The sequence below is a fragment of the Notothenia rossii genome, assembly GCF_949606895.1.
Source record: "Notothenia rossii genome assembly, chromosome: 11".
In the NCBI taxonomy this organism is placed as follows: Eukaryota; Metazoa; Chordata; class Actinopteri; order Perciformes; family Nototheniidae; genus Notothenia; species Notothenia rossii.
The window spans coordinates 46,040,565-46,067,013 of NC_136910.1; the positions used below are offsets into that span (position 1 = coordinate 46,040,565).

Here is a 26,449-nt window from a genome sequence, read left to right on the forward strand (position 1 = left end):
ATACATCAATTTATTTGTTAACAATTGAGGGTACATTTCAACCTCAAAATGTTTTCAAAGCATAGACTGTATATGGTTCAAAGCAACAATGGAAACGGGCTGACATGCATAATATAAAATAAAGTAGGTAATTTAGGATGTTGACATGTAAGAGAAATGTATGGAGTAAAAATAATATAATGATGCATTATCATTATGTAAAGCTACATCTATGAAAACAAAAAATGTATTAAAAAAAATCTGAATACCAAATGCAACCTCAATTAAAAACTGTTAACAACATTATTTTTACTCATTTAAAGCAGGTGTGATATGTCAGTTTTTCAAAATACTACGGTGCACAACTATTAGTCATATTGGTTAATCTGTTGAAATCAAGAGAGGTGTGTGAGTGTGGTTGTAAGTCTCCTTGGATGTGTGTGTGTCTGTGTGTGTGTACTAAGGTCATGTGATAAGTACAGTTTCAAATCCCACTTTCTACGTTTGCCAGTAATAAATTAGTCAGACAAATCCCGGAAGTTTGTCATAAGGACATTCTTGCTTAACTGCAGGGTGACATTATTTCAACTATTCACAGGAAACACAAGGAGAGGGTTTGAAGCACAGCAGGTTTATTAAAGGTTGCGGCAAATGGCAAGACAATGTTCAGCTTGTTAGATATTTGACCTATTATGTAAACAGTGATTACATATTGATTGTTACTTTGTATGTGTAGTAGTGTAAACAATAATCTGTAACATGTGAAACCAAGACCACAACAACATTAAAACAAGTTAGCCTGTCAGTTGTGTGTGTGTGTGAAATAGTGGTTATTCAAATATCAAATTACACAATGACATTCTACAGTACTTAGTTCTGGACACAAAATCTATTTCATTTAAATCCAATAGGCTGTTGCCAAAGAAAATAAAGAAAAACATGTATTTTTTTACCCAGATCCTAAATAAAGTAACAATAATCTGATACAATAATGTTATTTAGAAGTGCAGAATTGAACCATATCATTTATGGACAATTTGTGGTGGCTAAAAATAAATACATAACTTTCTCTTTTGCAGTGTGAGTAGCATCAAGCTGGTATATCAGTAGGAGAACTCATGGAGACATCAAATATAACAGGGTGCTTTACACCATCATGGGACAAGACATTGTACCTTGCACAAGACATACAAGTACCCTTTATACTGCTTTTGTTGAAGTAATACACATTATGATATTTGCATATATTGGGATTTAGTGGATTTCCATTTAAGGTTACAACAGACTAAGAGTACAAGCCGAGATGACTTTATATTCATGACATCAAGAATAAAACATTATGCCAGCAGTCGTTTTGCACAGCTTGACCTTGTCATTGACTTTGAGATGATACGGAAAAGTGAAATGTTGGTGTTAAAAAAAAGAAGGATGTGTCTCTTGCATTAAAACAGCGTTGCTAACTTTCCTCCTATACTGATGCTTCAACAATCTCACTAGGGCAGGCTGAAAACAGGCCTATTTTATAAACACACACCGACAGTATTCCCTTAAAACACACACACACACACACACACACACACACACACACACACACACACACACACACACACACACACACACACACACACACACACACACACACACACACACACACACACACACACACACACACACACACACACACACACACACACACACACACACACACACACACACACACACACACACACACACACACACACACACACACACACACACACACACACACACACACACACACACACACACACACACACACACACACACACACACACACACACACACACACACACACACACACACACACACACACACACTTCCTGGGGGTTTGATCATTTCAGAGCCCATAATTAAAAAGGTATAAAAGACAATCTTTAAGATTTCATTGAAAAAAAGGGATTTGATCATCAATACAACTTACTTGTAAGGGAGACATTAACCTCATCTCTGTAACAAACCTCTTCACTTTGTTTTCCTAAAAACATTGGATTAAAAAGCTGGATAAAAAGATGTAATTTTGGTCATTAATTGAACTATTACTCTGGGGTTACTGGTAGGAATTGCAGCTCCATTTAACACGTGAATTATTATGCAAATATGGCAGTCCTCCTTCTTTAAACGTACGGTTTGGTGCTATGACGAGAGCAGGGGCTGCCGTTCAGCTGTGGTGCTCTGAAAGAGAAAGCACACACAAAAGAGTTACCTTAAGACATTTATGAAAACCATGTCCATTTATTTACATTTGCACATAAATATCTAAAAATAATTATGTACAAAAATACATATTCTATCGAAAAAAATATATAATATATATTTTTTTTACTGATGGGCAACGTTTATATTCTCACTCTTCTGTTTTATCTTCTATTTTGAGATTTTTATATTCTTTATTATTACTCTTTTTATTTTCTAATTATGTGCAATACTTTGTTGTACATGCTGCTGCAACAACAAAAATCCCAATTTGGGATCAAAGTTGATCTTATCTTATTCAACTTTGGCAATTGCCACTTCAAATAATATTAGAGTAAATTATTTGTTTTCAAAATGACCACTAGGTCTAAAATGAAAAATGAAAAATGATTAACTGATTTATTATGAATGAAAATAATAGTTTTCTGCAGCTCTAACGACCGAACAAACTCATGAATGTCCATCTGAAGCGCTCACCTCGGGGACGTTCTGCCGACACATCAGGAACATGAAGATTCCTCCCATAATGATAGCGATGCCGATCAGCATGAAGGGGATGTTCTCCACCACGCTCTGCTCCACGATTATCTTCCTCAGCTTCGCGGCCGACACGTCGTCAATGACAACGCTCTGTGTAGATGGTAGCAGAGAGAGATTCAGCACAACCGACAAGACGGTAGAAAAAGAAAAGTTAGGTTATCGATGCAAGTAAAAAGTTGTTCTTATTCTGCCATTTCATGTGTGTAATTAATGTCTCAATTATTGTGCTTGTGTACCTCATTGAGATAAACCACGGGAAGGACCACTGTTCTCACGTTTCCTGTTTGACTGAAAGAAAAAAAGGAAACTATTCAAATGTTTTGCATTTCGTTCCTATAAATTAAATGAATAAATGTCAAAAAGACATTCAGACAGCTGTTAATATTGCAATGGCTCTCCGTTTAAGGTAAGTATACATTTAGTTGTACATCTATTATTGACTAGTGCTGCTCAATGGTTCAATAAATATTTGATAAATTTTTAAAAGAACACCAACATGTAGTTCAGTTTAATATCTCTCTATTTATTGCTGATTGATATTCAACAAAGTGATTGGATATTTTCCAAATAATGTGCAGCCCTTGTCTAGACTCATATTACATCGAGATTGTTTTTTCGTCAAGTAGATCCACGAGCGTCCAAGAGTCCATTCATAGTGATGATGCTGGCATGATTACTTTACTGTTATGGCAACCCTTTCCTGCACCTAGGTTGTCATACATCTGTCACCGCGGCGCTGCATTAAAGCCAACAAGGGGGTGCCGTGACATGAGACTGATGAAGATCTGAGCTGATTACCTGAAGGAGGACATTTTCTCAACAAACACGTTGACCTGGAGCCGTTTGGCAGCTTGAATAATGATTCCAGTTAGCTGCAAAACAGAAGGACATTTGTTAGGAATGTGTGGTTAAAAGACACACCTGTCAATCCTGATGAATGAACATTTATGTCTCATTATAACATTTAGCAACAACATATTTGCCAAGATAACAGCTAACACACCAACAACAGCGGATGAGGGTTATTCTATCAGGGAAGTCGTACAGGGCACCGCGACCCAGTATTTATGACAAAAGTCGCAGTACTTTGACCAATCCCAGTGATCCCATGCAGTCACACAATGGAGATGATCATATAACCAGGAGAAAACCAGACAAAACAGTAGCTTAACAGGGTTCAAAGACTGATTACAATAATAATGCCACCACAGTACATGTCTGGGTTAACTAAATAGAAGTGAATTCAATTGAAACAAAAAGTGTGATTCAGAAATGCACGCTGAATAACGCAAATGGAATTAATGTTCTTGTGCATGTTTTTTTCCTGAACTATTTTACTGTCTTTGATAGTCGTGCATCACAATGTATATTTACTTTTTTTCTGAGACTAAACTTCAATTTACAAGATGACACATTCAAAACTATGTCAAGGAAGACATGTAAAAATCAGCATGAAGAAGAAAGTTAAATATATACTTCATGCAAAGCAAACACTACATGGCTGCCGGAGAGAGCCATGAAGAAAGCATGGCAGCATATATCTGCAGAAATTGAATTTCCGGTTATACACGTACAAGGATGAACAACAGTGTATCAACACTTTGTGATAGTGGAGTGTTTTTCTCAGTCTATTTCCTTTTATTATGGATTTATTACTCGCTCAACCACGTTATTACAGAATTACACATCATAAGAGCTGTTAGAGCTTATCTTCGGCGACAGCTCCGTCCCACGTACCAATGCTTTAATCTTTAACCGATTTTAGTACTGCTTTGTGGGTATGGCAAGGGGTGGCAGTCACAAAGTTGAGATACTTCGCCATCTAGTGGTAAACATTAATGAAACTGTTTTTTTTGTAATGTACGTTTTCATAGCAGCTTTGTACATTTGAATTATTTGTACAACCTGAGTGTATACAGTAAATACAGAGTTTAAACATTGTGTACACGGATAATTGTCACGGTCTGTCTGTTTTCCTGTTTTATTTTGAAAGGTGTTCTTATGTCTGCTTCCTGTCTCTGTGTTTTGCCTCCTGTTTCATTAAAGATTCTGTTCCCTTGGGGCCAATGTGTTTTTCCTGTCCTGCCAAGCTGTGTCTTTTCCTTTGATTATTTCTGCATGAATTTAAGTTCTGGTTTTTCAGCTGGTTTTCTTTGAGTTTAATAAGGAGAGAGTTCTGGTCTGTACAGCTGTATATCCAGTCAACCTTGAATAAAGGTTATTTTATGTTTAAACCATTGTCCGTCTGCACTTTGGATGAACCTGCTCTGCTCACCGCTGACAACTACATTTCCAAAGTCCCCCTCTACTCAAAAATGTGTTTGTTACTTTACGGTAATGTTCATTCATTGCTAAGAATGATATACAGTGCATGACATTAAGGATTTTGGCAGCTTATATGTGGGCCATCTAAGCTAATTTACAGATGGCCCTGAGCCCAATAGAGATTGCCCTGAAAAATGTGCGCGGACGAAATGGCACGAAGGGTTTGGGGGGCCTCCCCCTAGAACATTTAGATTTTTCCAGGTCTTACTGTAGATGCCGTCTGGTGCATTCTCTAGACTGAATTATAAGATGAACCACCACAATATTATATTTTACAATTTCAATTTTATTCTTCATTTCACTTGTTTGTTTGCTCTTGTTTGCTCGCTTGCATGCCCTGCATAGCTATAAGAAATACTTAAGTTGTTTGTTAAGACACTTTCCATCTGATGAAGGCAAATGCCTTCCCAGATGTAAAAAAGTAGAAAATATTACATTCAGTTATAACTGTCAAAACAAACATTATTTACACTATTATGGCCCCTGTTAAAAATGTTTGTAATGTTATCTACTGTAAGTTGGTCGAATGAATGCTTCCTCATCCGGAAGCTGACCGAGCAGACCCGAGCAGCAGTCGAGAGGAGCCGAGCGCATTCGCGAAGCACAAAACATTGTGACGTCGGTGTTCCCGTTAGCCGGCAAATCTAAATCTCTTCGGTCAAAATAATTTCCCTTTAGCGCAATACCGCTTCAGTTGCGCCACTTATGTGACAGACAAGAAGAGTATGTGACAGACAAGAATAGTCAATTCTAATGTCTAACACGTAATGTGGAGAAAGAGATGTCCTGTCTGGGTTGATTGTGCGTTGATCTGTTGGTAATGCCTCGGGGTTCCGGTAGGCATGTAAAAAAATGCATAATGCTGCTCTATACTTTGTGGCCTCACCCGGTTGCATAGCAACACTTATTGTTTAGGTCACGGTGTCTTTTAATAAGCAGGTAGTCATATCATTAGCTAGAACTAGCTGGATCTGATCGATATGGACATAAACGCGAGTGAAGTCTAATCTGACGGGAGAGAGAGATCAGCTGCTGCTGACGAGTCGACACGCAGCTCTGCATGATCACATGCAGCGGTGAGCGGACAAAACACACACTTCAGGTTAGAATATCACACGTAGCTATTTTAATCACCTCTCAAACTACCTGAACTAGTTATAGATATGTTTAGTTTTACTGTCGGGTCACTCTTTACTGGATCCGCGAGCTGCATGATACTGGTATAATAGATTGCCCGATCGGGCAACCAGCAGGTGAGGCTTCATTGCCCGAGCTAAATACTAGATGGCCCCGGGCCATCGGGCAGTCCTTAATGTCGAGCCCTGATATACACATGAACGTATCAAATGGAAACTTGACACCTTCAGTGCACACTCATTGTGAATGGACTCAATAAAGTCAGAGATATCTTTTGTATTTTAAAATAAAACGTTTTTGTAAATTCACGAAAAAATACCAGACACAAATTACTACTTGAATTTGAATATTTTAAATATCTTATAGCCTGTCTGGAGAGAATAATTAAAGTTGAGATAATTACCGGATTGATATCAATTGCAGTCTGGTGCTGCTCCTTCTTAGGCCTCATGCCGAACACATCCTGTACATATTTCTCATCGGCCTGGTAGAAGTGAGGCGTCGACATTACGATGGGAGCTCCTGAACACACAAAACATTCAGTTAGTAACATTATAGAAACCACTCAGCTGAGAAGGTTCTTTAGAAAGCTTTTTCGTCAGTCAGCTTTCTAAAGAACCTTTTCCCATGTGAGACGATAAAGTGTTATTCTGGCTTTTCCTTAATGCACTTCCTACCTTGTTTACACGGGCTGACATTCAGAACGCCAGAGCCCAGGCAGTTTCCAGCGGGGACACAGAAGCCGGCGTTGGCAGGGTTCACGGTTTGATTGGCAAACACCTCGCTAGGGGGACTGAAGCGATACCCAGGGATCCCCTTCACCGTCACATCCTCCTCATACAGAGCGTACAGAGACCTTGGAAACAGATGCTGGTTAATCTATGCAGACACAAAGCAATTATGTGAAGCTGGAAATTAAACAAAGGGGGGTACACACATGTGGTACATTGGCGTGTGGTGGTTTGTGATTTAGTGAAAACATGCACAGCACAAACAAGAACCAAAAGTGTTTAAAGGAACATGTGGATGCCTCACAGGCCTGCTGTCAGTTACTTATATCACTTCTGATGTATGAAGAGCTGATTTAAATGTTTTAATCTTCACTAAATATGTAGTAAGCGTACAGTGACCTTATTTTTAGCCAGCCATTCAACCAGTCAGGCTAAAGGAATAATCCTAATCCAGACACAAACAATGCAGAGGGAAAGGATTAGGAATGGATTTTTTTAGGAAGACTAAGGGGGAAGTGATTTCACTAACCAGCTAAGGTCAAGCAGTTAAGACCAGGAAATGTGACTCAGCAGTAGAGGAAGCAGAACACAATACCTAATTGAAAGCAGCATTATCTAAAGCTCTGCTGCTTCAGTCGTTTGCTTCCTACAAACCAATATTTATGTAATAATTTATATTTGTTACTTGTTCATTATTTACAGATTATTATTTGTGCATGTTCTGTAAATATCTAAGTCCTTAAAACAAACTAAATAATGCTTTTAAATGACTTGAAGAGTAAGGTAATAAAAAAAGAGAGAAAAAAAGACTAAAATAAGACGTGGGCTCATGCGAAGGCTCATCTGACTGTATGTAAGAACATCTTCTAGAATATTATCGAGGCATTGAAACATCAATTTATTATAATTTGACATGCCCAATACACACATTGACACATTTTAGCCAACTAGCAGCATGGTTTCTTTAGAGGTCAGTCAAACACTCTGCGGTCCACTCACCTACACAGATCAGAAGAGAACATGTAGAGCGTCTCATTCTTGGTGATGACGGGATGGAAAGCTGCTCCATTGGTTCCATTGATCATATTGCACTCATCAGATGTCCACCAATCCAGTTTGCTGCACACACAGAAAAACACAATTACAATAAGATCATTAAAGTTTTCTTTATCAGTTTTTCATTTATGAATTTCAAATCCTGTAAGGTTTAAGGCATTTAGAATACCCAGCACCAACCCCTTTAATATCTGTTCCTTTGTCAGTTTGATTAAAGATCAACAAAGCAATTTGTTAGGCAAAATGATGTTAAATGCTGTCAATGGTGTGGGCTTGAAAATAATCAGGACACAATATGTTGAAGGTCAGAAAAGATTGGGTAATGTTGCTGCTGCTTATTGTTAGGGAAATCATTTGCTTAGTTATTCAACCTTCGACACAGTTCATCATTTTCTCTTCTCACTGTCTCCTGTCCCATGGCATAGGTCTACGGCCTTGGGTATTGCTGCTGTCTCTCTTAAGGAGGAGCAGCTTGGGCGCATTGTTGTTGCCAGTCTATGACAGAGCACAAGCCGCCATGAGGTAGCTTACTGTTCAGAGATGAAGGTTCCCTGGCGCACATTATTTTCTATGGACGAGAGCTCGAGTTAGATTCAGGGTCCATAATGTGTAGACTCACTGATAAAGAATGTGGATTATTACACTCCGAACTAGTTAAAACCTCGAGCTGCAGAAGCGTTCTTCAGAATTGGTTTGGCAACCGCTGTGTCAACTCGTGACACACCACCTGTCTTGTCAACTCTCCGGCCGTAACTCCAAATAAACCACCAGTGTTTTCCATCAAAGCTCCAGCTCTCTTCGTGTCTCTCTGAGTCCTGACTCTCCATTGCTTCAGAACTTTCCCTTACACTTATTCCTCAACAGTAGTATGTAATGAGGTCAAGTAAGAATAGGACATTTTGGTGTTTATGCTAGGCTAGGCTAACAGTTTCCTGGCTGTAACTTAGTATTTACAGTAACTGATTGAAAAGTTAGTGGCTTCAAAAAAAGGAAATAAGTATAACTCTCTGACAGACACAAAGGAAGGTTGCAAATCAATCAGAGGAGATTAACAATGGTGTGGCTTTTTGAAATGAATAGCTCTGATTAAAGACACTTATCAATTGTGATAAGACAATGATCTCTTAATGTAATAAAACAGGGTGAGACGAGCCTTGATCATATGCCCGTCTTGTACTGATATAATGATGAGACCCAACTCTCATCCATTTAAGCTGCATGTAATCAATGATTGTCACTGATTAGGTCTCATTCATTCACTATCATTGTTAGTTTCTCAAGGTGAGTTGAGACAATTACCTTTCACCTTTCCACGTATCCACTCTGGCAAAGTCCTTGTAGTTCTGCTGGCCAGTGAAGAAGACATACTCTCCATCGTTGGAAGCATTGGTCTGTAGGAAAAAAAGGAAAATGTTCAACAAACAGCTCAAACAAATAGCAACTCTTGATTTTCTGCAATTTGAATACAATTTCTTTGCAATTATCTCATATACCATTTTAATGATCAACAAACTCAAGTCCGGACAAAGTGTACAATATCATATTTATATTAGTTGTTATTGCTATTTGCTCTTCCTGCTTGTAAAGCGTCGTTGAGCACCAGGAAAAGCACTATATAAATACATGCATTATTATTATTATTATACTTGACCTTATAGAAGAGTCCAAAAACATCGTCCAGGTTAGGTTTTAAAAGTTTGAGGGCTTTGAGCAGGGGGTCTTCATATCCCCACAGCAGCTCCCCGACTGTGCGTGTGGTGAAAAGGCCTTCGTTTTCAGACTTCATGTAGGAGGAGATCAAGTTTGCAAAGATAAAATTATCTTTGAATTGCTCCATCACCGACTACCGGGGGAAAAAAGAAAGACAAACTGCGTTGTAAAGCGATGAATGACAGAAGTTCTTTGAAGACAACCACGTAATGGGATGAATCATTTACTTGAATCACATTTTTTATAATCTTTATGAGAGTTCACTTCCCAGTAGCACAACAGCACATATTATCAATCCTATACCTACAAAGCATCATGTACTGTTATATCTTTGTAACAATAAAAGGAAAGCACATCTACTGTAATGAAGATAAATGGCAACATCGTCTCATACATTCTGGGGGAGGGGAGAGAGAACATTTTTGAATATAATTAAAAAGATAAATTGATGTAACCTGTGAGTCTGTTGTTACACCATTTGAGTGATGTCATTCTTAATTGTTTAAAAGATAATGTTAAGAAGATGTGTTATCCATGGATCTTTAATACTTTACCTTTAAAGTATGAAGACATTATAAGAGCTCATTATAACAAATAAAAATAATATTGTGGTTGATACACAATACAACATTAATAAAACGGTATAATATTAAACAACACAAGCAGTAAATGGATCTGCAATGCTCACAATTGCAGGGATGTTGACCGTCCTGATGAGATCACTCTCTGGACCCCGGGACATGTCTCTCTGAAATATGTAGGTCTTTGTGTTGACAGATGATACTTTGGTGCCATTTTCTTGGAAGTCCACTTGCTCCATCGGCCGGTACTCTCTGTGTAGGAAATGACAGCAGCTGGGTTATAACTGGGTTTATGGTAGAAAGATGTTAACTCTTAGTTCCTTGTTGCAGCCAAATATTTAAAGACAAACAATGTTAATACAACAATACACTAGGTTGGCCTATTATCTTATTACAGTATCTGCATCTCATACTACAGAGAAGAGGCTATTGTTAAATAATTATAGAATTCTGTACTGAAACTATTAGTTCTGGTTTAAATATTGCATAAAGAAGGAAGAGGTTTCCATTGAAGTCATTGAAATCAAAATAAGGTTAAATCATCTTTACAGTCAATACTGACTCCTGACTATTCAGAACGAGTTGTAATGACCATGAGTAAAAGGGATGTTTTCCAACCAAGATGCACTATAGTCATGCTTTCTATGTTAACTCTAATTGAACATGATGATCTTGAGGCAAGGATACCAATTACAACATCATAAGCACTGTATTTGATTAATTATAGAATATAATAGATTCATTTGTTGACTTATAGTCTTACATTTTTTACTAAAGTGAAAAATGTATTGTTGATGCATGTTATGATTTCATGTTTGCAACTGCCCTGCTTATCTATTTTCCAGTTTCTTCCTTTTGTGTTTTACCTAATCTAATAATCACCTCTTTAACACCTTTCTGCATTGATGATATCGTCAGTTTTCATTTGATTTGACAGAATCAACAATTGTGCTTCTTAATGGCTTTGTGGCTTTCTTTTACTGTGACATCTGCACTTCTGCTTTATGAAATAGACGACCAGGAGTAATTAGAGTATTTTTCCTTTTCCTCACCTGTATGTATATGGTCCGATCTCCAGCACAGCAGGCCGATCTCCATCCACCACCTCCAGGGGGTTTGTCAGATTGAAGAAGTAAAACTGCATGTAAACAGGGGCTGGTGGATTCTCCCAGGCCTCAAACGCCTCCGTGCCATTCTTCAAAACGACTTCCTATGGGGAACAAAGAGCATTGGGTTATATGTACTGCACAGTTGAGAAAAATGTGCAACTTCAGATGCATATTTAGCTGACTAAGCTGTCCACATCATATGACAAAGGCTGCTGTAAGTGGTTAAATCACAATATGCATAACCAGGCAGGATATGATATGTAATACACATTGCAATGACGTACGAATTTCACAAATCTAAAATAAGTTATTTCAAAAGTCAGATATAAAAGTGTGCCAGATATATATCTGTTATAAATTTGAATATGCGAAAAACCCCACCCAAAACATCTCAACACTTCTTCATTCAACTGGCTAAATAATTGTCTATGAGTATCGGGAGAAGCTGGCTATCTGAGCTTGCTAACTTGATGAGTAGTGAGAACATCAATTCCTTAATGTTAGTCATTGGTAAAACATTCAATTTTAAAGCCAGCAAGCTAAATACCTAATATTAAAGCTGCCCATCAGACACACCATACTGGTCTCTATGGCAGAACCGAAACCCATCAGACTGTCTGCCATTTCGTCACAATAACAATAAGCTAACTCACAATAACCGTCATCAAAATGTCTAACGTTAAATAGTTAGTGGCCATCTAACTATAACGCCTACATAAACAAGGTTTCCCAAAATAAGATGTTTGGCATACCTTTTTAACCACCGACTGTAGGATATGTGGAAACACGTTAGACAACACCAAAGAAATGCCGGCAATCAAAAGTAGAATAGAAAGAACTCCGGTGCTGTAAATACAACATGATTTCAGTTGCATGGTGGAAAAGCAGACAGATATGTAAAGGCAGTAGCTCTCACTGACATTAGCTACCGTCTGTGTGTGAGCGCTGTTTTTGTTTGGACGGCGCAGGAACTTTCTGGGTGAATCAAAGACCAACATCGGGAGTGAAATACTTCCCTTTTGCCACTTCCGCTTTCTTCGACATTCGCGATCTTCCTGGAGCACGAGCCCTAACAAACGCACTACAGTGATATATTTGGAGTGTCCCCTTTTAATAGATGTCGTAATTTATGATGTAAAATGTGATAGCTGCCTATAAACTATTAAACGAGAGACGAAATAATGTGTCCAACATTAGCTGGCTGTTGAAAGATAAATAAAGGGGAACATATATTTCTTGTAGGTAAAGACTCTTTGTTTTTAATCGCATGACAGTTACGTCATTCATTAAACATCAGTTTTATGTGGATCTCTGTTTCAAACATACATGATTACATAAAAGACAAAATAAAAATAAAACTCAAGAGACAAGCTAAAATTGAGCATTAAGTGACTTATTAATTATTTGCAGTTTTTACATGAATCAAGGAAAGTTCAACTTCTACTGTGCTGTTCTTGGGCCTTCTTGGGAAGACACTTTTTGTGAGCCGTTTGAGGTGAAACCATAGGGTGAAACATACAATCCAACAGTTATCCTGTTTGCATAGTCATGTTGAAACTCAGGGTATAGCCAGGTCATGATGTCAGTGTAAACAAAACCTGAAAATGTCATTGCACTATTGTCTCTGTTTCTTTAAAACATGTCAAGCTGCGTTTTGTTCAATACTGATTACCATCAAACAACCAAACATTCACATACTAATAATACATTTTTCATAATACAGAACAACAGTGTAAGAGATTTTTTCTCCACTAGATGTCACTGTCTTGACATTTACTAATATTTCTTGCCTATATTCTTTGTTGGTCTACAAACTGGAGCCATATCTGTTGAGTCAACATTTCGTAATAATAGGGACCACACCTTGGCTAAGCAGACTAATCTATGAGCAGGTATCTCTGTGTCATATTGTCTCTTGTTCCATTTCCATTTTTCTGATTGTAAGACATACTCATGGGAAATATGTTCAGATTTGCCATTCATATCTGACTATAAGCTACCAAAACACATTGTATGAATGATACCCTTAACACATGTTGGCGTTAAATCAAAACATTTGAACATTAGCTTTACATTAATAGTTTGGGTTAAATATGACAGACATACAGAACGTGCAGTAGCCAAGGTAGGATTATCCGACATTACCAAACATCACCAATACAACTTGACTGCTCAGACACGTCCATACCTGCTTGAATAAGTTTCATTGCAGTGCAGTTGCAACATTTATCATCATCATCATCATCATCATGACGTGTTCGATTGGCAGTTTCTTAACCTCAGGCATGACTATACTGCTTTAACACATTGTGATACTGCTACTATATAAAGCCTGTGAAAATGTTTGCATTGTTTGTTCTAAGGATCCTTTGCATTATGGAAAATGTAACTTTTTGGAGCTTGGCTCATAGGGATTTAAAGTTTGAATATCTTGAATATCCTTTATTTTTGTGCTCCAAGTGCAGGAGGTGCAATAATAATGTGCTGGAATACCACCTTACATAACATAAGTATAGCTTTATTAGTTGTATTAAATACATAATACATAAAAAAATAAACAGATAAATAGACCAACATTGAATGGTTTGAAACAAGTGATAGTTACTCCACACAGAGTGTTTTGAATGATATAATCCATTACTGGGGGTGTCATGGGAGTTCAGGGGTTCAATCAAAAACCTAAGAAATAGCCTTTAAATTGTGGCACATCAACAAAAAGTTTAATCAGTAAGAGAGTAAGGATTTTATGATTCTAATGTATTCTATTCTAGCTGTGTGAGTGTGGTTTTGTGGGAAATACCCCTTCAACCAAACATGAATGGGGCACAATGGATAACTGAAGAGGGCTCGCTCGCCGCGGTCACGAGAGCACAGGGGGAGTGACGTCACCACCCTAAACCGGGCACCAGACGTTGAGTTGAGTCCCGAGCGAGAGACAGGCAGGAATCCGGGAACAACTTTTAATGTATGCGGGCCGAGCCGGGCCAGTGTCTCGGGACGCACTTTTTCCTCCTCCTTTATGCATCCTTCTGCTCGACTAAGCTCAACTACGGCTCGTTGTTTTCTCACCGGCTCGGTAGACAATCTGTTTTTGGCACAAAACGCGGTTGTGTGTCAGTTTCTTTTTATGTGTCCAGCCCTCCTGCGACTCCAGGACATAACCGGGTAAGTGTGTCCAGTAGTTTCACACCATGTTAGTAGTTGTTGGTCGGAATGATGTCAAGGCATTTTAAACAAAAGCGTCACAACTATCCAAGTGTTTGTAAGTCTCGGTGGTAAGTTAAACGCTGCTGTTACAAAGCGTTCAAACTCATTGTTTGTGTACAATGATGCACGACGCGCGCATTTGATGCTTTTTCGTGCTAATTGCTAAACGAGTTGCAGCTTTGCCCGTGTTTCTTTTTGCATGCAACTTCCATTGTTTGAGGGCAGTATGCAAATATGAACAGGTAGCTAGCTACTTAATAAACCGTGGTTCGTGCTCCATTAGAGTTTGACAATAGATTCAGTTGTTATAGTTCAATGTACCGTCCAACATTGACAGAGACAACACATTAGTTAAATATCTCAGTTTCAGTTTTTTCGATTCGCTTCATAGAGATCTTCACATTCCACAATTGCTTTCTATTGTTGTTCTCACACATTTGTCATTGTTGTGCTGCTGACATTTGACAGAAAATGAAGATTTGCTTTACGAATGTGCCATGCAAATGTATGTTAATCTGTGTCTTGAATGCTGCCAGTTATGGCTGTCCTTGAAGCACCCACCTTTCAATTCCTTAAACACATCAGTATCTGCCCACATGAAGAGTCTGTGAAAATGGAACAAATGTTTCTTACTTGCTCTATGTTTCTGCTAAGCCTTTTTAGTTCACACATTTTTTAAATACAATTTATTTAGGACTTAACTGCCAGTTATCATGGCAAAGAGGTTCAATTTGCTTACATAGTTGAACAAATACAAGCAGACATAAAGAAGTAAGTGAGTAGTTTCATTTTGACTGGTATGATCACAATGATATCTTTAGAGTAAATCACTGACAAGGTCATTTTAGGCATGAACATGTGGAAATTGTTGGAGGCAGTTAACACGAAAACATGTATTTCACCAGACATCCCTAAGGGTTCTGTAGTGATTTAAAACATCCTTATGGGGAAACCATACAAAGCAGGATACAATTTCCAGCAACAGGTTTGCATCAGAAGTGAATGTGCTACACAAATTCCATTCCCAAAACTACTAATTGATTTGGGAGGAAGAAGAGAGAACTGTAAAAGTATACCGAGTATAGAGCAAGACTGTATGGTACAGAATACTGTGATCAAACTTGTTAGGAACACTTTGTACACATTTGCTTTTGTCACTACTACAGTACTACAAGTGGTGCTCCTAAAGAGGCTTTAATACACAGCATATTTTTTTATATTTGAGGTAAAAGGTAATTTACCAAGGCTGTAGATTATTGCCACTGTAAATCCCTGCATATTTACACCTCCAATTGACTGTAACTTGTATGGATATAGTGTCCCACAATACCTGATAAATCAGTTAGTCTAGTCTTTCGGGAATGCTAAATCACATTTGAAATGGAGTTACATACTCATCACTAATTTCATCATCTGTGTCTTTTTTTCTTCACAGCCTTCCCTGAGTGATTGAGTGAGTGAGTGCATGGACCAGACTGAACATGAAGAGCCTTAAAGCAAAGTTTAGAAAAACTGATGTAAGTACTATAACATGTATCCACGGCTGTGTGAAGTGTGTGCACGCAACGATGTGTGCACATGTGTATGTCTGCACGGCTGAGTCAGTGTCTGTGTATGCATGCCTTGTGCAGTTGTGGGTGATTTACTGCAGATTTTCTCAACCTTGGGGTCAGCAGCACCCCATTGCTTTGGGCTATTTAGGAAAAAATAAATAGACTGGAAAAATAAAATAGAGTTCAATCATGTCTGTGTAATACTTATGGAACTTCCTTCTTGCTCTTGTAATCAGAAAGTGTGCCTTGCTCACTTTCCCATGATAACTTGTAAACTCTAAATGCTGGTGTAATGAAAATTGTAGGTCCTCAAAACAGGATCATGAGTCTGATAAACCCTGATTTATGGTGTTAGCGATATGACATAGACTATTATACTGACATGTTGAGTCACTCTGGAAGGTGGAGGACTCGAGAGGTGATTCAAATATTTTGATTTAAAACTACAAAAACCACGAATATCCTAAGATACTGTGACTCTGTGCTGCTCCAGAGGAGGGTTTGACCCTGATGACTATGAATCAGTCTTTTGGGAGGAATATCTCGGTGTTGGTTCAGTCATTTATTGGGTCACAGTCAAAGATACTCTACACTCACAGGAAGTGAGGCGTCTCCACAGCGTCTGACTCATCTGTTGTCACAGTGACCGTAATGACACAGAGCCAAAAGGCAGACAGGAAAAAGCTAGAGGGTTGGTGGATGAATGGGATAAGTTTTAGGGGAGGTAGGGAGTGTCAGAAGTAGACAAGTTGACAAATGGAGTGAAGAATGTCTACTAAATGAGATACTTGGTTTATTCAGACAGTTTCCATGAGATTAGGAGTGTGTGGCAGCAGGGCAGGATGGGGAGCTCTGGTTAAATTGCATGCTCTGTTGAGAGAGAGAGAGAAAGACTGTCTCACAGAGGAAGAATTAGGTGGAGTACATCCCAGCTTTTACTCAATTATAGCTACAATATACTGCAAGGCATAACTAGTGCATACGAATGCGTTGAGAGCCAGGCCTCTGCTAGTGGAGATCAAAATCAATTCACTAGAGAGAGACCCACCTATAGATCATCTGGAAGAACATCACATGTAGAGTTACAACTCTTTGTAAGGAATACTCAAATGTCTATGAGCAAAAAATTGGCATTTCATCTGTAACAACCTTCAATTTTATACGATTCTACAGCCTAATATTAGTAAATTATTGCACCTATGTGGCGGAGAACAATAGTGTCCATTGTTCTAGAGAATGTTGAGTCCAGCATCGGGCAGAAAGGTCACAGTAGAACCGCTTAGCTTGTGAAATGTATAGTGGCTGTTTCACCTTTACTGGGTGTTTTTAAACCGGTGTTGTTACAGTAGGAGTTGTAAACTGTTTGATATAGAGGCTTTTGGAGGTGAATGCTTGTCCTCGCTGAAATAGCCAGTCGTAGGCGGCATGAGAGAAGAAAGGGAAGAGCGTTGGATGTGAATGTTGCTTAGAAACACGACTGAAGCCATTCGCAGTCATGTATGCCTTTGCAGACCTCACACCCACACGCACTGTCGCACTTTGATTGTTTTGATATCTGATAATGTTTCAGTTTGTCTTTTCATTGGGATGAACCCCCGTTTTCATGTATGTCCATTTATATGTGTATACTGTTTAAGGATCAATTGGACTTTTGTGCTCTTCCAGTCATATACACAATTAAATACGTTTTTCTGTTTCTATTTTAGACTCTATTCTCACGAGCAATTTTGTGAAATACAGTACAACATTGCATTCTTCTATTTAGAGGAGAGGTCCTATTGCCCATCATAACAAGCAACTTTCAGTGAAGTACATGTTCATTTTTCATTAGTTTTCAGTTTTGTAGTGCATACTTGGTGATTAAAATGAATGGTCACGCTTGTGATAAGCAGAAAAACATTTCACAGGCCAGCATGTTTTCCCTCTGAGCCAACATAGTCATTCCTTTGCTTTTTATAGAAACTCCGAACAACTCTAATAGAAAGAAAATATCTCTCTGGTTCTATTTTAGGCTGTGTGTGTCAGTGACCGATTTCTCAGGAATGTTCCCCCCTAAACCCCAAAACCAGCACTTTCATTTTATATATTTTTTACAAAATAACCGAAACTTAATGCTTTTGAAAATAGCTTCACAATGCAGTAGACATTTCCAGATCATGTGTAATGGAATATGTTCTTTAGTGTCGAATCTTCTCTAAATGGCTCACTCCGGGGAGCCACCTCCAGCACCTCCAGCTGAATGCATCGGGCAGCCAAACCTCAAACACCTCCGGTACAACAAGAGGCCTAAATAAGGTAGAAAAAGGGCTGGAGAGAGAGAATAGGAAGTGTGATCGCTGTGATATCATACAGCCAGGAAAAGGGCTAAATGTGGAGCTGGATGCTGTGGGCCTTTTTCTTTTTTTTTTTTTTATGATGAAAACAAGCCTTTCCTTCCAGATTATTTTTAAATTATGCTGGTTATTTGTCTTTGACATTCTAGTAATTTGATTATCTGAAAGTATGTTTGGAAATACCATGCGAACTAAAACTCTAGAGCCAAGCCGACTCAGCAGAATGTCGTGCAAGGTTTAGTAGATCAGCTTTCTCAAATGCTGCCCTGTGATTTGACTGTAAGGCTAAGTTGTGCAAAAACACCATCTCTGCATATTTATATACTCATATATTTCCAACCTTGACATTAAACTTCTTTATTACTGCAGGGAAAAAAAGGACAGATTTTTATCCACATTGAATTTGTCTGTCAAAATTCTGTGCATTCCGGTACCTAAAAGGGAGGGAACACCAGTGTTGCTTTATCAGCAGGTGTGTACTGTGTAGTTACGCAAGGTCGAAGTGAATCGGAGGAATTGTTTAAAGTGTGTGTGTTTGTCCATGTGTGTGTTCTGAAATGTGTGCACGTCTATCTGCCAGACTCAGTGTCTGCATTTGAGTGTTGTTTCTGTTTCTCTGTCTCCCTAAATACGACTTTGGAATATATCATTGACATTTTGGGATTCGTTGGTGGATCATTTGGGCTAATCCTGTTTGACGAAACATTTGGTATAATCAGTGAGGTTTTATGTGTGTGAGAGCAGTGTTTAAGACAAGCAGACGCTGTAATCTGGGTTCTGGGAAGGGGGCTGGCGATCAGCCACAAACAGACTTACAGGCATTTTGGTTAAAGCATGTCTAAAAAAAATCTGCTGTCAGAGATAATTTAACTTTGACCTGCTCTGATAATGTCAGTAAGAAAGTTTTTCTTGTGTTTGAACTTTCTTTTTGTAATGTTAAATTACAATAAAAGAGCACCACGATACAAGAAGACCAAGATACTGTGAGATAATGCCTTATTTTTCTTCTTCTTGAGTGTGCTTTGATTTGGTTGGTAGAAAGTTAAGGACTAATGCTAACTCATGCAGAACGGTTTAACATTTTCAGACAGATGTACAAGAACTTTGCCAGTATTTGCTCAAAGAACAAGTTAACAATACTACCAATCTGCACGAGCAGTGAAAAACAATTTTTTTTTTTTAGGTTAGACTCCCACGTTGAAAACCACTAATTTAGAAAAGCATACTTTAGACATAATCGTTCTTTTTGACACAACCGTAGTTCTAAAAAAAACAGACACATGTAATTAGTCAGAGAAATCTTAATTAAATCTTGAAGCGTGCGTCGGCCCCTTGAGACCACATTAAACGACGGTCCCTGCTGTTTGAGCAGAGCTGCTCTAAATAAGTTAATTTGCCCCCACTGTTATCTTACTCTCAGCCCCTCACTACCATCCCCCACACTCTTCACAGGCTGTTGTGCACATACACATGTCTGCGTTTGTTATTGTGTATTCTTTTGTGGATAGTGGTTCTGGGATTAAACCCTCTCCTAGCGCTTCATACTGTCACACTTAACCCTGCTCCTCCAGCTTGCCAGACTAAGCAGGATTACTCTGTGTTTTTACACACAGACTTTCACGTCTATGATCATGGACCGGTATCCACAGTATGTGCGCAGACACCCCCACCCCCCCTTGATCACCCAGTCTCTCTGTGTCTAATTGATGAATGGATTATGCTGTCTCCTCTCACTCCACACAGCTGTTTCATAGCTTTAATTCATCTGAGCTACACGACATTGGGGACTACACTGAACATTTTACGTTAATGTCTGGCACTTACAGTTTGACGTTGAAGCTGAATTTAGCTATGCAAATACTCAAAGAATGTATTCCTCTTTATCAGGAGTTATATAATGTGTGTGCTGTGCTAAGTGGAAAGCACAGCTAAAGAAAATCACACACAAAATATGCAGCGTGTGGTTGAAAACAATAAACTGTATATATATTTTCCTCCATACAGCAAGGAAAAGGTTACACCCTACATTTTCCATGAACGTTGACGCATACTGCAGACACAAAATAAAAATCATCATATAGTAACACAATATTGCAGCAGCCCATAATTATACAAGGTTTCTTTTTAACTGAAGCACAGCCACTTGGCTCGGTTTGATTTGGCCCAGTCGGACTTGGTCTGGCATGGAATAGTTTGTTCTGGCTGGGTATAGTGAAGGGTATTAGGACTTGTAGTGACAAAAAAACCCTCAGGGCCAGCCCAGCATTAATGTGGTGGATGAGGTGGAGGAAGGGTGTGTGTCTGTGGATGTGTGTGTTTGTCAGTTGTCACCGGGGGATAGTACAGCAGTCAGAGGGATAAGTACGGCCCTGTTCACACATACTGCAGTAATTCATCCTTACAAATACAGCATATTCAGATCCTACATGATTCCATTTTGTAGCCATTGCTAGTAGAACATTTAAGGGAGTATTCACAGAATTGATCAGTTAGATGTTATTAGGATGGTAGGGGAAGCGACCTAACATCCAATCACACATTGCGCCGTGGGTTGGTTTTGGAGCTGAATGATTTATCGGTTTATTAGTCATTCGAATGTCAGAAAGCAGATCAGCAACTGCTATGATAATTTATGATATTTAGTCAATTTTTAAGCAAAAACACAGGACGTAAGCAGTCAAAGTAAATATTAGCCACATTTTATTTTTGTCTTCTTCGTGAGAAACTAGAAGTCTCATGACGAAGAGTCCTAGTGTTGCTCACAGTAAGTTAATGTACGTAGCATGTTGATGACCAGTGCCACTACGTTATGCCTGCCACGGTCAGATGTTGATTGCGTTTGCCACTTTGGTCTTTATTCTACATATTTAACCTACATTATCTAGATTAACCTAGATAATACATGTTAACAAATAGGAATGACTGGTTTAATTTGTCCAAGGAAAGGCTGAACTGCCGACGGGATGTCTTTATGCCTTATCACAAGTGTACATGAACTACAGACCTACGGAAAGGAAGCGCGCTCGTCGGCAAGGATGCACTGGGCATGGTAAAAGCCGGCGGGTGTCATTCTTGCGTCTGAGCATGTGTTTGCATGCTCATTTATGTGTGGGTGTGTGTTTGTGCATGGGCTTGTTTGTTTGGTGTGGGTGTGGCGACATGATTCAAGATGCTTGTCTGCTGCTTCGGTTTTTGTATTTATGTTTTAGGAGGATTTGTTTCTGAAGGTATATGAATCATTATGGGGTTGTATTTTAGAAAACAGTGGTTTTACATCTAGAATATAATGACTGAATGTCTCTTTACGTGGTTCAGAATAACACGAAGTAATAGGGAGAAACATACCCCATCACTGATGCTGATGGCAACACAAAAGAGCTAGACTAAAGCAGATAAGGTGGATGGGTTCTGTTGAAAGGTTGTGGACAAGATAAAGGAGCTATAAAGAATAATAAAGGGAGACAATGATAAAGGAATAATGACAAACAAGTACCGGATAAAGGAGGAAAAGATTGTAGTTAATGGGAAGAAAGTGAGCTGGAGAGAAATCCTATATGAGCACGGAGGGCAGTCTGCCTGGACGCCCCGGTCGGGTTCAGACAGGGTTGTTTAGTTTGGCCTGCGCCGAACAACTGGAACAATATTCATGCTAGGAGATGGATGGAGGGAGGGTTAGTCTCAGTTCACCTGAAAAAACGATGAGAACTTTCCTCCATGAGAAACTTCTGGCATTGCCCTGCTGTACTTCCTAGAACAGTTTTTGCTCGCAAACATTTCAAAGATGTGTTTTTTATTTTAGTGCTGAAAGAAACATTTGTATGGAAACTTTTGAAAGTACAGCAGCTATCAAGACAGTGTTTTTTGTTGTTGTTGCAGATTTGTTGCAGATTGATTTGTCCTTGGAGGTCAACAAAAATGATTAGTGAGACTGTGTGACCTGTGTTATTTTTGAATCGTTTGTACACTGACGCCTTTGTTTATGAACTGAAGTGAGGGGTACAGTATATTCTTTGCCGTACTCTACTGACTTTATGACTAGCTCTCCAGCGTAATGAGGTTGGTTGCTTTCCAAGTCAAACAGTGTTTATTTATAGGGCAGGAAAGGCTATTTGTGTCAGGAGGAAGTGTTGCGTGAGGGCAATTGTTTTTACTAGAGGTCTTCTTGCACCAATAAATGTCCAATTCTGGACTTCTGCATCAATCCTTCCGCGTTTACAGAAGTACTTTTTTAATGAAAAGAGTTTTCTTAAAATGATTATGTTCAAATAGTTAAAGCAGTAAGATCATATTGTCACCATTACATTCCTAGACGGTGGCCTCATAGTATTCCTCTCACTACAAGTTGTTGATAAGAAGAGCACCAGAAAAGCAGTTAAAGGTAATTGGAGGGGTCAAAGGGAACCTTGACTAATGGGAGGGGGATTGATGGATGGCATGAGGAACATTTTGTTTTCCTTTCTCTTATATCTGTGGATTTTTCTGTGGAAAGACTGAGACTGAAAGAGAGAGACATTTAAACACTAAGATCATGTATCACATATTTGTCTATGTGGAAAAAAAACTATAGGAAGGCTACAAATTAGAATTTCAACTTGGAACCCAACTTTTGGTGTTGCATTGCATTGTGGGTAATGTAAGTGGGTTGCCAGATTTTGACAAAGAAAAAAGTAAAGATGTCTCTGGTTCTGCAGCATCCATCTTGATCTTCCGTTGGTTGATGTTGAACATGGACAATGTATTCACAAGAGGATTGTTTGACCATTTGGCTCTATAGAGATAATTAGATTTAACACTGACAGACTGGGGAAAGAGAGAAGGGGAACCACGTGGCAAAGTTTCAGTTTGGTATGTGGGCGTTCGCTTGACCATCTCCGCTATCTGGGTACACGGCTCACCCGTACTGAGGGTAAAAGACAGTAATTGAGGAGAGCGTGGTTCCAGCTAAATTGCAGTTTATGAAAAAGATGCCGAATGAGAAATGTTCTCATGATGTCCATTTATTTCATTATCTAAACGTGCGGCCATGGGCAGTGTTGTGAAATAGCCTACAGTACATGGCAGCATCTTCATCAGGAGAGCAACCATCTGGTCTTTGTTTAGCTGTTCTGTATACTAACCCTCTTATTCTGGGTTTGAGTTTCAGAGTCTAGGGGTGTGTGTGTGTGTGTGTGTGTGTGTGTGTGTGTGTGTGTGTGTGTGTGTGTGTGTGTGTGTGTGTGTGTGTGTGTGTGTGTGTGTGTGTGTGTGTGTGTGTGTGTGTGTGTGTGTGTGTGTGTGTGTGTGTGTGTGTGTGTGTGTGTGTGTGTGTGTGTGTGTGTGTGTGTGTGTGTGTGTGTGTGTGTGTGTGTGTGTGTGTGTGTGTGTGTGTGTGTGTGTGTGTGTGTGTGTGTGTGTGTGTGTGTGTGTGTGTGTGTGTGTGTCAGTCAGAGGGCAGTAAGCGCTTTCAGCTGTGGCCTGAGAGAAAGGATGTATTGTTTGAGGACATTTGAGCATCTGCTTTTTGCAGATAAGGCTTTTGAAGTTAACAGCCACTACTGATCAAAGGGCAGAGATGTTGTAGTTGTGCCAATCTCTGTTTCCTTCACTTTTTTGTTCGGTACATTGTTTACTCTTCCAACCTCTATTTTATTTCCTGTCCGTACAGCCCTCCTCTGTTTCTCAACCGTTCTCTCAAACAAAGAATATTCCTTTAACCTGTATACTGTGGATGTCATTCCCCTGTGGAGTTATCTATGCTGCTTGTGTGTTTTACCTCCCACCTAACCTACTTTTCTCTCGGCATCTATGCAGCTTTGTCTTTCATCTCTGCATGTATTCCCACAGACAATAATAATCTCATTTACACAAGAGACACATCTGGTTGTGTGTGTGTGTTAATAACTGGAACAGTGGATGTTGTGTGTTCATGTTCACTCACCTCTCTGAGAACCTGTGAAAGGACTGAAACACAGTTTGTCTGCATAGCCTAATAATCTTGTGTTCTTTGGGTGTTTATTTCCATATTTCCTCTCCATGCCCTTTAGCAAGTCATTCTCTAATTGCAATAGTGCTCTGTGCTTCAGCTTTAGAAATACAAACACTCACAACCCTTTTATCTATTTCCATCTTCTTCTATTTTGTTTCATGTCAACGTTTTTCTTCTTCTTGCCCTACGACAATAAGGCCTTTACTTCAGTCCAGAGTCAGATTTCCTGACAATTACCGCCCATATCACCATTACAGTTGTTAGGGTTATTTTTCATCCCCAGAGTTTGACTACCAATGATGTTGCTGCCACCGTAGGGTCACATTTCCCTTAAACAACATCACAAGACATCTGGATATGTAATTCCTGGATTTCTATGACATTTCTTTTGGATTTGTGTAGTCCTGCTTTTGCCTTTCACAAATTGTCCTAATCTTTAGATTTCCTGGGAAAGGATATGCTCGGTTCACCTTTACTCGGTCACCTTAGTGCACATAGTGAATCTCGAGAGTCAAAATGCCGCATGGGCGCTTTGCTTAATTTATTTTAAATTGGTTCTTTAAGCTTTTACCACAGGTGGTATTAAAGCAGCATCTTTCAATGAACTTGTATTCCCCAATCAGTGAAGGCAAACAGGACTACCCAGACAATTCAAAGTTAAAAAGAACAAACACTTTTTTATCTGCTGATCAACAAACATTATTTTTTTCTGATTCTGTCGGTAATATTAAACGTTTTCTAAAGTAAATGTTTTTCTGTTAAAGTCCCCCTGCTCTTAGCGGCTAAACTATCCAAACATACAGAATGTTATTTAGGAATTACGCTTTCCCAATCTGAGTTTATTTTCTCTTAAGAGAACCGAGGAAGTTCAGAGAAGCAGGAAAAACACTCTGAGCAGACATGTTTACATAAAAACCATTAGGCTAACAAACAGCCACACACACTTGAAGGGGATCCGTTTTCTTTGCAATTTATTCTCAAACTGTTTTAATGAATGGATGTTTGAAGATGCTATTCCATAATCTGTTTCAAGACTTCACAAGTTGAGGGAAAATGAACACATTTAAGACATGTGAGTCACAAGAAAGTGACCCATTTCAATATTACTGCAGAGAAACAAACTAAGATCAATTCTCAGAAAACCAGTTCAATGTCTGTTTCTTTTCGTCCCTCAGCATGTTTCTACCAACTCATCAATTGTTTTCTCTTTCTCTTACCTCTTAAGCTTTCTCGCTCCTTGTTCTCTCGTCCTTGTCCCTGCAGACAGACTCAGGCCTGGACAAACAGGAAACACTTAGTGTTATCAGCAACTCTTTGTTTGTCTTAATGAGTGTAAAGACGGAGCGAGAAACCACACATTCGTACACACCCTGATAGCACTGTAAACATACTTATCGCGACTCAAGGAACAGAAAGAGAGGGGAAACCTGAAAGAGAGACAGAGCTGGAGGGACGAGGGACAGTCGGGAAACAGAGCTGGAAGCAGGACAGGAAGTGAGATCCTTTTCACTTCCTGGTGGTACACACCAAACACTAGCAGACCTACTGGTTGATAATCACAGGATTAGTGACCCATGACTTATTGCTTGTGCAAACAAGAGTGGACTTAACCCATGCTGTCCAGTGCAAGCCAATGTAGGCTATAGGCCAACCAAAGTAATTTAAGAGAGAGTTGTACACTTTTTTCACATGTGTGACGTTTTCACAGTAGTCGACATGCTCTTTGCTGTGTTTTGTTAGATTATACATCATTACAGGTTGGTATGCATGTAATGTTTGTTTTTCCAACATTGGCTATAATTAAAAGTTATAATATCCCTGGATCATATGACATGTGAAAATGGTAGCTCACAGGGAAAAACCTACAAAGAAACATATATTTCTTTGTATATTTTATATATATATTTCCTTTAGGAGATTGTTAAAACCAGAGCTAAAAAAAAAAGGGTATTATTGGAATGACAGTTCTTTTCGTCCAGCAAACAGTTCAA

General features: G+C 39.0%; 2 protein-coding genes across 3 annotated transcripts in view; one reads left to right on the forward strand and one right to left on the reverse strand.

The window, feature by feature from the left end:
- Nucleotides 1–1,707: 1,707 nt before the first annotated feature.
- Nucleotides 1,708–12,376, reverse strand: scarb2c (scavenger receptor class B, member 2c). Its single transcript, XM_079658372.1, has 12 exons — nucleotides 12,153–12,376; nucleotides 11,344–11,501; nucleotides 10,399–10,543; nucleotides 9,652–9,843; nucleotides 9,300–9,391; nucleotides 7,944–8,063; nucleotides 6,891–7,069; nucleotides 6,617–6,735; nucleotides 3,550–3,623; nucleotides 2,988–3,039; nucleotides 2,689–2,841; nucleotides 1,708–2,190 (listed from the first exon to the last, which is right to left on the reverse strand). The coding sequence occupies exons 1-12, from the start codon at nucleotides 12,273–12,275 to the stop codon at nucleotides 2,152–2,154; spliced, it is 1,446 nt and encodes a 481-aa protein (XP_079514498.1). The 5' UTR covers nucleotides 12,276–12,376; the 3' UTR covers nucleotides 1,708–2,151.
- Nucleotides 12,377–14,234: 1,858 nt separating this feature from the next.
- rai14 (retinoic acid induced 14) overlaps nucleotides 14,235–26,449 on the forward strand; it is a 33,594-nt gene continuing 21,379 nt past the window's right edge. For both annotated transcript variants that reach the window (XM_079660156.1, XM_079660157.1), the window contains exons 1-2: nucleotides 14,235–14,565; nucleotides 16,043–16,124. In XM_079660156.1, coding sequence (XP_079516282.1) covers nucleotides 16,089–16,124 — 36 coding nt within the window. In that variant the 5' untranslated portion in view covers nucleotides 14,235–14,565; nucleotides 16,043–16,088. The remainder of the gene's footprint in view (nucleotides 14,566–16,042; nucleotides 16,125–26,449) is intronic.